The 15,357-nt window shown below is 39.1% G+C and overlaps 1 protein-coding gene across 1 annotated transcript in view; it reads left to right on the forward strand.

Moving 5' to 3' along the window:
• Positions 1-15,357, forward strand: part of LOC128664755 (alpha-2,8-sialyltransferase 8E-like) — a 61,535-nt gene that overhangs the window by 6,215 nt on the left and 39,963 nt on the right. The window contains exon 2 of the mRNA XM_053719563.1: positions 3,410-3,554. Coding sequence (XP_053575538.1) covers positions 3,410-3,554 — 145 coding nt within the window. The remainder of the gene's footprint in view (positions 1-3,409; positions 3,555-15,357) is intronic.

The following is a 15,357-nucleotide window of genomic DNA, read 5'->3' on the forward strand; positions in this document are numbered from 1 at the left end:
AATGAATGTTGACAAATGCCAGAGTATGAGAGCAGTTTATAAAGTGCAGTTCTTTTATCCGTGTGAATAAGTGAGTGAATCTCCTGGATATCGTGCAATGTACAGCTACGTTTTAAATAGTATATATATATATACACACACTTTGTAGCCTGTTTCCACAGTTCCAGTAGCGTCTGGCAAGCTGAAGATGCTTGAGTTTGGTTTTGGATGAGAGTAGAGGCTTTTTTCTTGAAACCCTTTCAAACAACTTTTAGTGATGTAAGTGACGTCAGATTGTAGTTTTGGAGACTTTCTGACACCAAGACACAACTAACTTTTGCAGTTCTCCAGCTGTGATCCTTGGAGATATTTTGGCCAGCCATTTGAGCTATCTTCTTCACAGTGCGTTGAAACAATATCCAGGTTGGTTCATAACATTTCCAGTTGACTAGAACTTCTTAATTATTGCTCTGATGGTGGAAATGGGCATTTTCAATGCTTTTGCTATTTTTTTATAGCCACTTCCCAATTTTAAAACTCAACAAACCTACATATGTTACATTCCAGTTTTCTTCACATTGGGGAAAATGTTCTTTGTATTTTTAAATAGATATAACTATATATTTACCTGTATATACGTATGCCTAAATATATTCACACACACATATATATATATATATATATATATATATATATATATATATATATATAGCGATAAGCCTGCCCAAAGAGCAGTCTATTTTAAAAAAATACAAAACCCAAAGTTAATATTACAAAAATCGAAAAATGTAAATTTATAGAAAAAACCCCACAAAGATATCCAAAATAAAAAATTGAAACCTAAACGAATACCCCTATAAAAATAAAAAATACTCCCAAAATAAAAACACCCCATAATCTAATACTAAACTAACAATAGCCCTTAATAGTTAAACAACTCTTTTACCGAAAAAAATTACCAATTACCCCCTAACACTAAAACCCCCCACCCAACCAATCCCCCAAAATAAAAAAAATAAGTCTAAAAAAACTTAGCTACCCATTGCCCATAAAGGGGCATTTGTATGGGCATTGCCCCTAAAAGGTCAATCAGCTCTTTAGTGCCCATTAAAAAATAAAAAGCCCTAAACAAACCCCCCCCCAAAAAAAGAAAAAACAAGTCTAAACCCGAAATAGGTACTCACAGTTCCTGAAGTCTGGCGGTGAAGGTCTTCTTCCAGGAAGCTCTATCATCTTCTATTTTTATCCGGATCAAAGGCGGCGCAGAGCAGAGGTGCGGATTGGTCTTCCTCAATACGCTGATCCGGAGTGGTGATCCTCAGCGGCGGTGGTCCTGAGATGCGTGGAGGCTTCTCTTCATATGATCTCCGTCTTACACTAAAAATTGAATGGAATGTACCGCATTCATATTGGGGTACCTAGCATTCCTATTGTCTGAAATTTTAGGATTAGAGCTACTGAAATTCTATTGACTGTTCAAATAAGCCATTAAGATTTTAGTAGCTCTTATCCTATTGGCTGTTTTCAAAATTTCAGCCAATAGGAAAGCAAGGTACCTCAATATAAATAGGGTACCTTGCATTCAATCTTCAGTGTGCGGCGGATGATCGCATGAAGAGGTGCCTCAACACCACTGAGGACTGCCGCCGCTGAGGACTGCCACTCTGGATAAGCGCAATGGGGAAGACCACTCCGCACCACTGTTCCACGCCACCTTCGCTCCGGATGAAGAAAGAAGACCTTTACCGCCGTTCTTCAGGAACTGTGAGTACCTATTTCGGGGGTTTTTGGGGTGTTTTTTTTTTTTTTTTAGATTAGGGCTTTTTTATTTTAATAGACAGCAAAAGAGCTGATTGCCCTGCCCATACAAATGCCCCTTTAGGGGCAATGGGTAGCTTAGGTTTTTTTAGACTTAGGCTTTTTAATTTTGGAGGGTTGGTTGAGTGGGGGTTTTACTGTTGGGGATAACTGGTAAAAAAATTTTAGGTAAAAGAGTTGTTTAACTTAGGGCAATGCCCTACAAAAGGCCCTTTTAAGGACTATTGGAAGTTTAGTGTTAGTGGGGGGTTTTTTTAGATTAGGGCTTTTTCATTATAATGGGCAGCAAAAGAGCAGATTGCCCTTTTAAGGGCAATGCCCATACAAATGCCCCTTTAGGGGCAATGGGTAGCTTAGTTTTTTTAGTGTTAGGTTTTTTATTTTGGGGGGGTTGGTGGGTGGGTTTGTTTTACTGTTGGGGGGACTTAGTATTTTTTATGTAAAAGAGCTGTTTAACTTAGGACATTGCCCTACAAAAGTCCCTTTTAAGGGTTATTGGTAGTTTAGATTAGGGGGTGTTTTTATTTTGGGGTTTTTTTTTATTTTCATAGGGGTATTAGATTAGGTTTAATTTTTTTATTTTTGTTTATTTTTTTCTGTAATTTTAAACTTTTATTTTTTGTAATTTAATCTTAGGTTTTATTTTTAAATTAAAGTTAGGATTTTTTATTTTAATTGTAATTTAGCATTCTATTTTATGTAATTGGGTTTAATATAAGGGGTGTTAGGTTAGGGGGCTTAGTAATTAAATTAGTTATTTGCGTTGTGGGGGGTTGGTGGTTTAGGAGTTAATAGGTTAATTAGGTTTATTGAGATGTGGGAAGTTGGCGGTTTAGGTGTTAATATTTTAATTATGTAATTTGCATTGTTTAATTTGCGGATTAGGGGTTAATTACTTTATTATTTTGCTATGTGGGGGTTGGCGGTTTAGGAGTTTGTTAATATTTCTTGCGGGCGCTTAGGTGGGGGGTTTTTTGCTAATACTTCGTCCAGGTGGTTAGGTTTTTTTTTTGTTATACTCCGTGTGGGCGGTAAGGTTTTTTTATTATTTCATGTCGGTGATTACGTTTTTTTACTATTTCGTGCAGGCGGTTGCGTGGTTTTTTGTTAATATTTCGTGCAGGTGCTTAGGTGTTTTTTTCTTAATGCTTCTTTTGGCTATGCTGCATCCAGGTGGATTCTGAAAATGGCAGGGTGGTGAAAGAATCCGCTGCAATCCGGTGGTGAAAGAATCCGCTGCAATTTTCGGAATCCACCTGGATGCAGCTTCGCTGCATCCAGGTGGATTCTTTTGGCTGTGCGCGAATCCAACATTTCTTTGGATGCGTGTGCACTGTGCAACGGACGACAGCGACGGACACGTTACATATGTGATTATAGTATAGATATATATGTATAGATATATATTTTACCAAAAAAAATCTTACATATATATATATATATATAAATATATATTTAAAAATAAAAAGAACATTCTGTTTTTTAACAATATTGTTTGAGCACTGCCTATTGTTTTTATTGCTATAAATATGATTTAATATTTTCTAGATAAAAAAAAACTGTACAATACAAGTGGTTTATGTAATCAAAGCACTTTTCTTTCCCTTTACAGATCAGAGCTTCAAAATTGTTGTAAAGTCAGAGATGAACTTCTGGTAACAAAGACAAACACACAAATTGGTGACATTATATATTATGAGACTCAAAAAAATAAAAAAATTGAAGTGGATGAAAAAATCTATGATATGTTACCCAAGGTATGTTTCAGATTAATATTAAATTTAGTATGTATATTGTTTTGCCATTCAATACTATCTAAATATATCATTTACACCTTTGCTGCAGATGGTGACCTTACTGCTTTTTACATTCCGCCAGTGGCAGAAAATCACCGCCTTCCACAGTAAAGTGTAGTAAAATGCCTCTTGGAGAGACTGCCTTCTAATACTGATTTTATCAATTTTTTTTATAATATTTCACTTGCAATTTCGATTGCTATGCGGATCCCATATTTACATAGTGCTATTGTGACAATGATTATAGCATCTGCCATAAGTGCTTAACCCCTTCAAAGCTGAATAGTCAGAGCTGCACACCTGACATACTTCCATGCCATTGCACAGTAGCCTAGCATACAGTCAGTGATAGGAGAATACATACTGATTGGATCAACGTTTGTATTTTTCTCGCAATCAGCAATGCATCTGGATGAGTGGCCTCTTTGAAGGGTTAGACACACAGTGATAAAAGAGACTTGTTTAAAAATTAAGTGAAATAATGAGAGTATAATGTCACTATAAAACCCCATTTTAAACCTTAATGCTAAATCAAATCTACAGTAAAAACCACAACACGAGTACAAAAAGTGATAAAAAAAGGGAGGGCTAAATCAGCTATTCCAGGACCTCTGATATCAGAGGTCCTGGAATAGCTGATTTAGCTCTCCCTTTTTTTATCACTTTTTGTTCTCTTGTCTTTTTTGATATATATAGAGGGTCATATACTTTAATAAGGGTAGCCTTCCCTGGCGCAGTTTTTATATAGTGTCACTGTACAAAAACCACAACACGGCCCAGTACAATTTCAGCCTGTAATCTTATTCAGTGGCGTCACTAGGGTTGGTGTCACCCGGTGCGGTAAGTCATGGTGTCCCCCCCCCCCAGAAAGCAGACACACACAAAAACAAAGGCAAACACACATACAAACACTCAGACACACTTAAAAACATACTCAGATGCACACACAAACACTCGGAAACACACTCAGACACACACACAAAAACACACACAAAAACACTGAGACACACAAAAACTCAGACACACACATACAAAATATGTAAACTGCACTGCATTAATTATAAAGCTCATGCCTAGAGCTGCTCCCTGGCTCAGCAGAGCATCAAATGAAAGATAAACAGAGCACTCTAAAATAAATCACTGAAGAAAAGGTTTAGGCGCGCAAACTATGAAAATTCTGCTCTCTGACTCTGTTCCAAGTCTGTCAGTGCACAGCCCTGGGCCGCATGTCACTGAGCAGTGAGCACAGATAGGCAGGCAGGTTTAGGCTAGCATTGCAACTTTGCAAGCCCCACGGCACACCCACAACATTCATAGTGAAATTGGGCAGGGGAGGAGCAAAGTACAAACAAGCAAAAGCAGCCGGGAAAACTATTTGTTGAAATTGCAGCACTTACTCAAGGGGCAAAAAAATTGTGTGTCTACAACTTCCCCAGTCCCACTAATGTTCACAAATGCCAGCCTCTAATAAAATAATATATGCATCTCAACATTGTATTTCTTTGAATTTCACCCCCCCAAGTGACGCCACTGATCTTATTAAAGATTACTCTAAATATAAAGGCTAAACTTCTATAGGTGGTGTAAACGTTTTTTGTTGTTGATGAAATTAGCATCATCCAGCTGTCAGATTTTTGCTTTGCACTCAGCAAACTACAATAGCTGTTTTCTTTCCCATTCAAGTATATGGTAGATGAAAAAGTATTGCACACTTTTCATTGAGCTCATTCAAGGCTTTTGGATTTTCTTGCAGCCATTAATGGTATAATATTTTTACAACCTCTCCGAGTCCTAAGTATAAAGGGTCAAAATGTTCTTTTGGACAGGTATTTCAAATTGTTAAATACATTTAAAATCTGTAAAACACACACACACAAAATCAAGCCATAAGAACAATTAAGAATTATGTTGACTCTAATATTTTCACATAAAAGGTACCTAACTATGAATATAAATATATTAAAGGGATAGTAAAGTCTAAATTAAACTTTTATGATTCAGATAGGGCATGTAATTTTAAACAACTTCCTAATTTAATTTTATCATCAAATTTGCTTTGTTCTTCTGTTATTCTTCGTTGAAAGCTAAACATAGGTAGGCTCATATGCTAATTTCTTAGCCCTTGAAGTCTGTCTCTTATCTGAATGCATTTGACCATTTTTCACAGCTAGAGGGCGTTAATTTATGTGTTTCATATATGTAACATTGTGCTCATGCACGTGGAGTTATTTAAGAGTCGGCACTAATTGCCTTAAATGCAAGTCTGACAAAAGATCTGAGATAAGGATGCAGTCAGCAGAAGCTTAGATACAAGGTAATTACAGAGTTGAAAAGTATATTAATATAACAGTGTTGGTTATGCAAAACTGGGGAATGGTAAATAAAGGGATTATCTATCTTTTTTACCCCTTGAGTGCTAATGACGGCTCTGAGCCGTCACAGAGTTTCCCACTCTAGTGCTAATAACGGCTCAGAGCCGTCACTAGCACTCTCCCACCTTGAGGGAGATCTGGGGGCTCCCACCCGCTCCTATCCCGGCGATTGGGCCTGCATAGTGACATTCACGTGCAATAACGTGATGACGTCACCGCACAACTTTATTTATACTTAACAATGTTAAGTATAGGAGCAGGGGGCATGCTGCCTAGAAGCCTGTATCTCAGGCATCTAAGCAGCTACAGACCCCCAAGACCCACCATCGGAAAGGTAATCGCCCAACCTTTCCAACAGTCTTGTAAGTCTTGGGGGTCTGAAAAAAAACAAAGTTAAACAAAAATTTGCTAAAAAAAAAAAAACTTAAAAAATCTTAGCACCCAGGTGGGAAAGTGCTTACAATTTTTGGTGTTTACTATCCCTTTAAATACTGAAATATTGTACATTAACGTAATCATTCACAATTCAGAATTATTAAAATATATCTAAAATAATGAAAACATATTAATACTAATTAAACATTTTAGTCTGACATAGACGTTAATTAATATATATATATAATGGATTGCAGGTGAAGCTTGCAAAAGCAAACCAATTTTATATGTCACCTTGTTGCTTGCTAAGCAATAAACTCAGTGATGCTAGTTTTCCTCAAAAAATCATTGAATGATAAATGATAAAAGGATTATGCTTAATACCTTACAAAATTTCCATGCAGTTGATAAATAGAACGAGGAACTATTAATCTGGGTAAAAAATCATGGAGAAGCCAATTGCTCTTTACACCAGCCGAAAAGTTTTGAATTAAACACCACCCTAGTTAAAAAGGATGATCTTCCCCGAGTCATTTAGAAGTAATCGAAAACTCCAAACTGGTCATCAGAAGCCATCCTGAAGTATACCCACAGGCCTGACTCATTCATTCACTGGCTGGTCATGATTGAGAAGTAATCAGCAAGGTCATCTGCTAATCATTCTGAAGTCATCACCCAGAATTTTTTACCTTAGCTGATGACTTTACAAGCCTGATGATGTCTGATGATGTGTAAATGATTTCTAAAGTAGTTTGATGATCTTGAAATGACTCCAGGATGGTCTCTAAAGTAATCCTGTTAGTCTTGGACACCAATGGAAACTCATCTATAAATGTTGCAATATTTATATTGCACGCCGTTGCTATAAAATAGATATTAAAATTGTGGTTGTTTTAATCCCCCAGGAAAGGCTGAAATGCATAATATGCACTTAAAGGGACATTGTGCTCATATATAGTAAGTGCACTTCTCTCTGTATGTGTGTATATATATATATATATATATTATTTTTTATCCCTGAAAAATATGAGGTTAAAGCAGTTTACATTTAAATTTAAACTATATATACCAGTTTCAGTTGTGCACTTTCTACTAATTCTTTTCAGCCTACAGGTACTTCCAACTATTGCTCATTGAACATTAGCAGAACGTACCTATCAGCCAATAAGCATTAATAGGAAGTCAATGCATACAGCTCAGCACCCGATAAACCCCTCTGGGTAGTACTCATTAGACTGGAGCAATGGCAAAAACTCCCAAATTATAAAGAAAAATGTGCAAAGTGCTATAAAGAATGCAAAATGTATTAAGACATATGGACCTAGATTACAAGTGTTGTGGTACGGCTATACCACTGAAAAATTGGCATTTGTGAGCGGAATATTCAGCTAACACGTATTACAAGTCGTGGTGGTATGGCTATACCACTAGCGTTTTAGCCTATACCGCAACAATCCATTCCGCACTCAAAAAATGGCTTTTGAGTGTGGAATTTTCAGGTCACCCGTATTACAGGTTGTGCGGTCCGGCTATTACGTTAGCGTTATAGCTTATACCGCCACGATCCATTCCGCTATCAAAGACCAGCAGTTATGGATTTTGCAAAACAAAAATGTTTCACAAAACTCATAACAAAAATGTTACAAAGTACACTAACACCCATAAACTACCTATTAAACCTTAAACCGCCACCCCCTCGCATCGCAAATAATAAATAAACCTAAAAACCCCTAATCCGCCTCCCATATCTCCAACACTACAATAAACCTATTAACCCCTATACCACCAACCCCCCACATCTCTACTACTAAAATAAACCTATTAACCCTAAACCGCTGACCCCCACATCGCCAACACTACAACAAACCTATTAACCCCTTCTCCGCCACCCCCCGCATCGCAAATACTAAACCTGTTAGTCCCTAAACCGCCAACCCCCCACATCACTACAAACTAAATTAAATGATTAACCCCTAAACCTAACACCCGCTAACTTTAAATTAAAGTTACAATTATAACTACCTTAAAATAAATAAAAACTTACCTGTGAACTAAAAAAAACCTAAGCTTAAGCTATAAATAAACCTAACATTACTATTTCAAAAAATAAAAGTGTGACGGACCCTTCGGTCAGGACTGAAAGCGTTAACTTTATTTTCTAAATACAAGTTGCTGGCTCCAGCCATAATTTAGTTAGTGATAAGAATTCCATTGTTTAATCACCTCCAGAGTCAGACTGTTGGTGATAAGGACTCCATTGTGTCTTATGTTTAACTTGATATCTGCCTAAGTAAAGTAATGTATTCTATTGTATCATGTAAAAGGGCGTGTTCCCTCCATGTAATGTACAACAGTCTTTCAACCCCCCCCCCATTTGGGGTCAAACCTGTATAAATACTAGGCATCTAGCCTTTAATAAATATCATTCTGTTTTAAACCTGATGTGAAGCCTGGTCTCATGTTTGAGGGGAAAAACTGGCTGGGTTGTGAGTTGCTGATTCCCTATGCAGGACATTGTTCATCTGGTGTTAACCCTTGGTATCCTGTTGGTACCGTAACAATTGGTGGCAAGCGACGGAATGAACCTTATCGCCCAGAAGAGCAACTACACAAGCCAGTTACCTCAGGAAGAGGGGGATTATTACAATACTGACTAAGATGGAAAGAGTACCAGGGACAGAAGGAACCAATGGGCCCAGCATATCAGACAGAACCCCTGAAGAAGCAAGCTTTGATCGGACGGGTAAAATAAGACTGGCATATTATGGCCCCAACCTATTTCGCCAAAGCGGCGCTGCAGCAAACCCAGTGGAAAAGAGAAAAGTAAATTTTGCAGCTTTTAAAAACTTCCTGGAAACAGAAGGGGAGATTGATGGGTACCTTGCGGATTTTGAGAGGTAATGTGCACTACACAAGGTACCCGCAGAGGACTGGGTCACGATATTATCTGGAAAATTATCCGGCCGGGCCAGTGAGGCTTTTCGGGCCATTCCAGATGAGGAAGTCAGGGATTATAATACTGTAAAAGAGGCTCTGCTCTCCAGGTATGCGGTTACACCGGAGGCATACCGGAGGCGGTTCAGAGACACTGTTAAAGTAGCTGGAGATTCCCACCTTGAGTGGGCATGTAAGGTGCACCGCACAGCAGCTCACTGGATAGCGGGTGCCAAGCCGTATCTGGGGAAGAGGTGCTGCAGCTATTCCTGTTGGAACATTGCTTCGACAAGTTACCCGCAGGAGTTCGAGAGTGGGTTCGGGACCGTAAACCCTCCACCCTGCATGAAGCGGCTCGCTTGGCAGATGAGTATACGGATGCCCGCAAACTGGACACTGCTACCACTAAGCCCCCTGCTAGAGTGGAGTACAGACCCCCAGTCACCCCAGCAGCTGCCAGTTACCAAACCCCGGCGCACTGCTATACCACACGGCCTCCGGCCACGAACTACCCTCAGAGAACCCGGTTCAATTCGCGGGGCTACTCACAACCGATTCGGTGCTTTGGATGTAAGCAACTAGGGCACAAAAGACCAGAGTGTCCCCTAAATGCAGCGAACCAAGCACAGTCCTGGAGAAGACCTGCCGGCGGAATCACACGTAACCCTCAGCCTGCGGCCCGCTACGTAGAGGCGCAAGAATGCTGGGGCATCCTACATGAGGCAGACCTTGTGCAAGCTGCCCACCGGAATAACCGGCGACTGGTTAAAGTGAATGGGAAGGAGGTCAGTGGTCTACGGGATACTGGTGCTACCATGACCTTGCTTCAAAAGAACTTGGTGTCTGAGAAACAGCACACTGGAGACACTGTGGCTGTGAGGGTAGCAGGGGGCGATGTGTTCCGCCTATCTGTTGCCAGGGTACATTTGGATTGGGGAGTGGGTGCTAGACCTGTGAATGTGGGGGTCAAGAAGGACTTACCTGCTGATGTTCTTCTTGGAAATGACTTGGCCCCCCTTGTTTCTGCCTATGCTCCCATGGGTCCCGCTGATGTTAACCCTGTGCCTACCCGTGCTCAGATCCGTGCAGCAGAGACTGACCCCCTGCTGCTAAGCCCCAGGACGCTGAGCTCAGTAAATCTCTATCCGCTATTGATACGTGGAAGTCCCGTTACAATGCGCTGATGAAGGAGAAGAGCCACGTAGAGGATGAAATGGTCACGTTAAATAATCATGTAACAGTGCTAGCGGGAGAGAAGAGGAGTGCAGAGGAAAAAGCACGTTTAGAACGGGAATTTCTGCTAGACAAGCTTCCCCGACAGACTGCAGAAAACACCAGCTTGAGAGTGGAACATGAAAAATTAAAGACAAACTTAGCGACGCTGGAGGAGAAGCTGACGCTGGCTCATAGTGAGGTACAGCAACTCAAGGGCACCCTATGTCAGTATGAAGGGATTGTGGATACCTATAAAGAGCAGGTACAGAAAACTCGTAAAGAAGCTGATGGGATTTTGAAGGACTGTTTAGCCCTAGTCTGGGCACTGAGGAAGTTGAACCCTTGTTTGTATGGACAGGAATTCTCTCTCATAACGGGAATACAGATGGATTGTCCTGGCAAAATGACATGCCTACCACCTCCTAGTCCGGTCATCCCCAGGTTGACCTGCCAAAGGGTCAAGCCGGGTCTGCCGGAGTGTTCCACAAGGGGGGAGCTATGTGACGGACCCTTCGGTCAGGACTGAAAGCGTTAACTTTATTTTCTAAATACAAGTTGCTGGCTCCAGCCATAATTTAGTTAGTGATAAGAATTCCATTGTTTAATCACCTCCAGAGTCAGACTGTTGGTGATAAGGACTCCATTGTGTCTTATGTTTAACTTGATATCTGCCTAAGTAAAGTAATGTATTCTATTGTATCATGTAAAAGGGCGTGTTCCCTCCATGTAATGTACAACAGTCTTTCAACCCCCCCATTTGGGGTCAAACCTGTATAAATACTAGGCATCTAGCCTTTAATAAATATCATTCTGTTTTAAACCTGATGTGAAGCCTGGTCTCATGTTTGAGGGGAAAAACTGGCTGGGTTGTGAGTTGCTGATTCCCTATGCAGGACATTGTTCATCTGGTGTTAACCCTTGGTATCCTGTTGGTACCGTAAGATACCAAAAATAAAAAATCTAAATTACAAAATTAAAAATTCCTAACACTACGAAAAAAAAACAACAACTAACATTACAAAAAATAAAAAACGCTAAAATTACAAAAAATAAAAAAAATCTAAGATTATAAAAAATAATAAACGAAATTATCCATAAAAAAATTAAACCTAATCTAATATCCCTATAAAAACTAAAAAACCACCCCAAAATAAAAAAAACTAATCTAACACCTTTTGTAGGGCATTTGCCTAAAGAAATCAGCTCTTTTTGGATAAAAAAAATAACAATACAACCCCCAAAATAAAAAGACTAACCTACTAAACTAAAATAATCCTAAAATACCCATTGCCCCCATTTGTATGTGCATTGCTCTTTTGCTGCCCATTAAAAAATAAAAAAAACTATAATCTAAATATAAATAAAAAATACCCCAAAAAAAAAACTAACACTAACCCCGACAAAGCTACTCACCATTCCTGAAGTCCGACGGTGAAGGTCTTATTCCAGGCAGATCCATCTTCAATCTTCATCCTGGTGTCGCAGAGCTATCTTCCATCTTCATCCAGGGGTCGCGGAGCTTATGCGGCACTGTGCAGGATCAGCAACGGTGCTGACAAATTAGCCAATAGGATAAGAGCTGCTTAAATCCTATTGGCTGATTTTGAACCATCTTCTATCTTCATCCTGGCGGAGCGGAGGCTGAGCGTAGGGGGAGCAGAACCATAGCGGAGGCGGAGCAGCAGTACGGTCATCCGATGTGCGCAAGGTACGCCTTTTATATATTTAGGATTTAAGCAGCTCTCATCCTATTGGCTGATTTGAAATTTTCAGCCAATAGGAATGCAAGGTACCCCAATATAAAACGGGTACCTTGCATTCAATATTCAGTGTGCAATCGCATGATGAAGACCTCCACGTCGTGGAAGACTGCCACCGCCGAAGACCGCTCCGCACCTCAGAAGACCGCTAGATGGTCCCGCGATGGATGAAGATGGATCTGCCTGGATGAAGACTTTTCTCCGCCTGGAAGAAGATGGATGTCCGGACTTCAGTACATTTTTTGGGTTAGTGTTAGTTTTCATGTTGTTGTTTTTTAGATTAGGGATTTTTTTTTTTTTTTTTAGGGCAGCAAAAGAGCTAATTGCCCTTTAGGGGCAATGGGTAGCTTAGGTTTATTTAAATTAAGGTCTATTTTATTTTGGGGGTTGGGTGGGTGGGGTGTTGTATTGTTAGGGGGGACTTTGTGATTTATTTTCCAAAAAAGAGCTGATTGCTTTAGGGCAATGCTCTACAAAAAGCCCTTTTAAGGGCTATTAGTAGTTTATTGTTAGATTAGGGTCTTTTATATTTTGAGGTGGCTTTTTTGTTTTTATAGGGATATTAGATTATGTTTATTTTTATTTTGGATAAGTTAGTTTATTATTTTTTGTAATCTTAGATTTTTTTATTTTTCGTAATTTTAGACTTTGTTTTTTTGCAATGTTAGTTTTTGGGGGGGGTCGTAGTGTTAGGATTTTTTAATTTTGTAATTTAGGTTTTTTATTTTTGGTATATTTTATTTTGTTAAAAAGTAATATTAGGTTTATTTATAGTTTAAGCCTAGGTTTTTTTTATTTTACAAGGTAAGTTTTTATATTATATTTGAAGGTAAATATATTTTAACTTTAATTTGAAGTTAGGGGGTGTTAGGTTTAGGATATAATACTTTAATTTAGTATTTGCGATGTGTTTTTTTGGCGGTTTAGGGGTTAATAGGTTTAGTTTAGTATTTGTGATGTTGGTGTTTGGCGGTTTAGGGGTTCATAGGTTTAGTTTAGTATTTGTGATGTTGGTGTTTGGCGGTTTAGGGGTTCATAGGTTTAGTTTAGTATTTGCGATACGGGGCGGCGGATTAGGGGTTAATAACTTTATTTAGTGCCGGCAATGTCGGGGGGGGGGGCGGATTAGGGGTATTAAGACTAGGGGTTTATGTTAGGTTTTTACATAACCTTCTTGTCTTCATAGACATCAATGGGGAATGCGTTATAGTGATCGCCAATCCGCAATCACAGGTGTTAGTTTTTTTATAACACTTTTTCTCCATTGTTGTCTATGGGGGAAAATGTGCGCGAGCACATCAAGTCAGGACTTGGCTTTTGTGCGGTATGGAGCTTAACACACCATATCGCACAGCACAAGAATGTTTTTTTGTAACTTGTAATTAGCGCTGCGGAATCTGTTGGCACTCTACAAATAACCGATAATAATAATAATAATAATAAATGGCAGCTATATTGAAAGTGCGGTACCACAAAATTTTTAGCGTTAGTTACGCACCGGGTTTAGCGCAAAACTTGTAATCTAGGTGATGGATAGTTAAGAATGCAATGTTTTGGGCTCGCAGGCAAGGTTCACTGCTACACCTGTGTTACATTTATCAGACAAATCCACCAATAGCAACTCACTAATAACTAACCACTTAACAAACATTATATAAAACATAATACTATACTTCCAACTAGTGGTTAATTAAAAAAAAACATTATTTAAAAAAGCAATTTTATTCTTCACAGGAAATATATTTCATTTGAAGCTACCTAGAGAAATCTTAACTCAAAATACAGGGAATTTATATATACAAGACAAAAGTCCAGAATATATTCTTAACTAAATATAGACAACCCCTATTCTTTATTGAGGCCTTAAGGCTACATAGAATCTAATCTATGTATCCAAAAAGCCTCTCTCTCTTTTAAATAACGTTATTTATCACCTCCTGTCCTAGAAACATCAGCATGGTCTTTTATTTGCCGTTTTAATTGATTGATTTGATGCGTATATTTAATGAAGTGACATGCTACAGGGGCTTGCCTATCACCTTTTATGATATTTCATTTATGTTGGTTTAATCACTCCCTTATTTTACGTGTTGTTTCTCCTATGTACATTTTTGCAGATGGACATTTAATTAAATAAATGATAAAAGATTACTCACTTTTTAACCATTCCATGGATGTACAAAATAATTACATTTCATAACAGAATTATAGTTAGTGACCCCTAAACAAAGGAAGCTTCCATAATTTTTCTCAGTGATATACTGTAATTTCCACATTTAGGGCCCAAATCCGTCTTGACCAAGATGTTTGTACACTGTTTTATAAGCCATCATCGGCTCCACTTGGAAAGCATCAATATCTTTACTACAATGTTTGAGAATTGTCAGAACACGCTGTGCTCCTTGGCGTGCCCGTAGTTGAACCTGAATCCTCTAGTCTCTAGCCGTTTGCCTTACACTGTTAGCCACTGGAGGGCTCTGGCACTGGTAGTGATTTACTGAATCCTACTTTCTGCACTGGCTTACTCTCTAGCTCTAGCTGCCTCCCAGCTGCAGGTAGTTACCTTATCAGCAGCCTATAAAAGGATGCTTCCTGTTTATACCCATGTATGGTTCTCTGTATCCTGGGTGCACTACTTCTGGTATTCTATTATTTGCTGCTGATCTCTGCCTGGACATTTAACTACGCTCTGCTTGCTACCTGACCTGACCTCTTGGACCATCCTGACTACTCTTTCGGCTCTTCCTTTTGGTACCTTTGCTCACCTTCTGGAATACTGATCATTGGCTTGTCTATGACTCTCCTTCTCCCTGAAAATTCTGCCTGACTCTGTGCACGCCTGTTGCTGATCCGGATTGCTAACTACTCCGCTGTGTTTGTGTCATCTGCTTAATTGCTGCAAGTTTTCCTGGGAACCTCCTAGTCTCTGGGTCCTTTACTCGTTATCTCTGGCTGCTGGACTTTCTATCTGTTACTTCATCTGGTGCCGGAATAAGAAGATTACTGTCCAGGCAATTGAAGTGGTAGGTGAATTTCACTGCAGGCCTGATAAAAAAAATGCAATTTTATTAATTATATGGGATACTCTATCACTATACAGACTATATT

Source organism: Bombina bombina, chromosome 6 (assembly GCF_027579735.1).
Source record: "Bombina bombina isolate aBomBom1 chromosome 6, aBomBom1.pri, whole genome shotgun sequence".
NCBI classification, from domain to species: domain Eukaryota; kingdom Metazoa; phylum Chordata; class Amphibia; order Anura; family Bombinatoridae; genus Bombina; species Bombina bombina.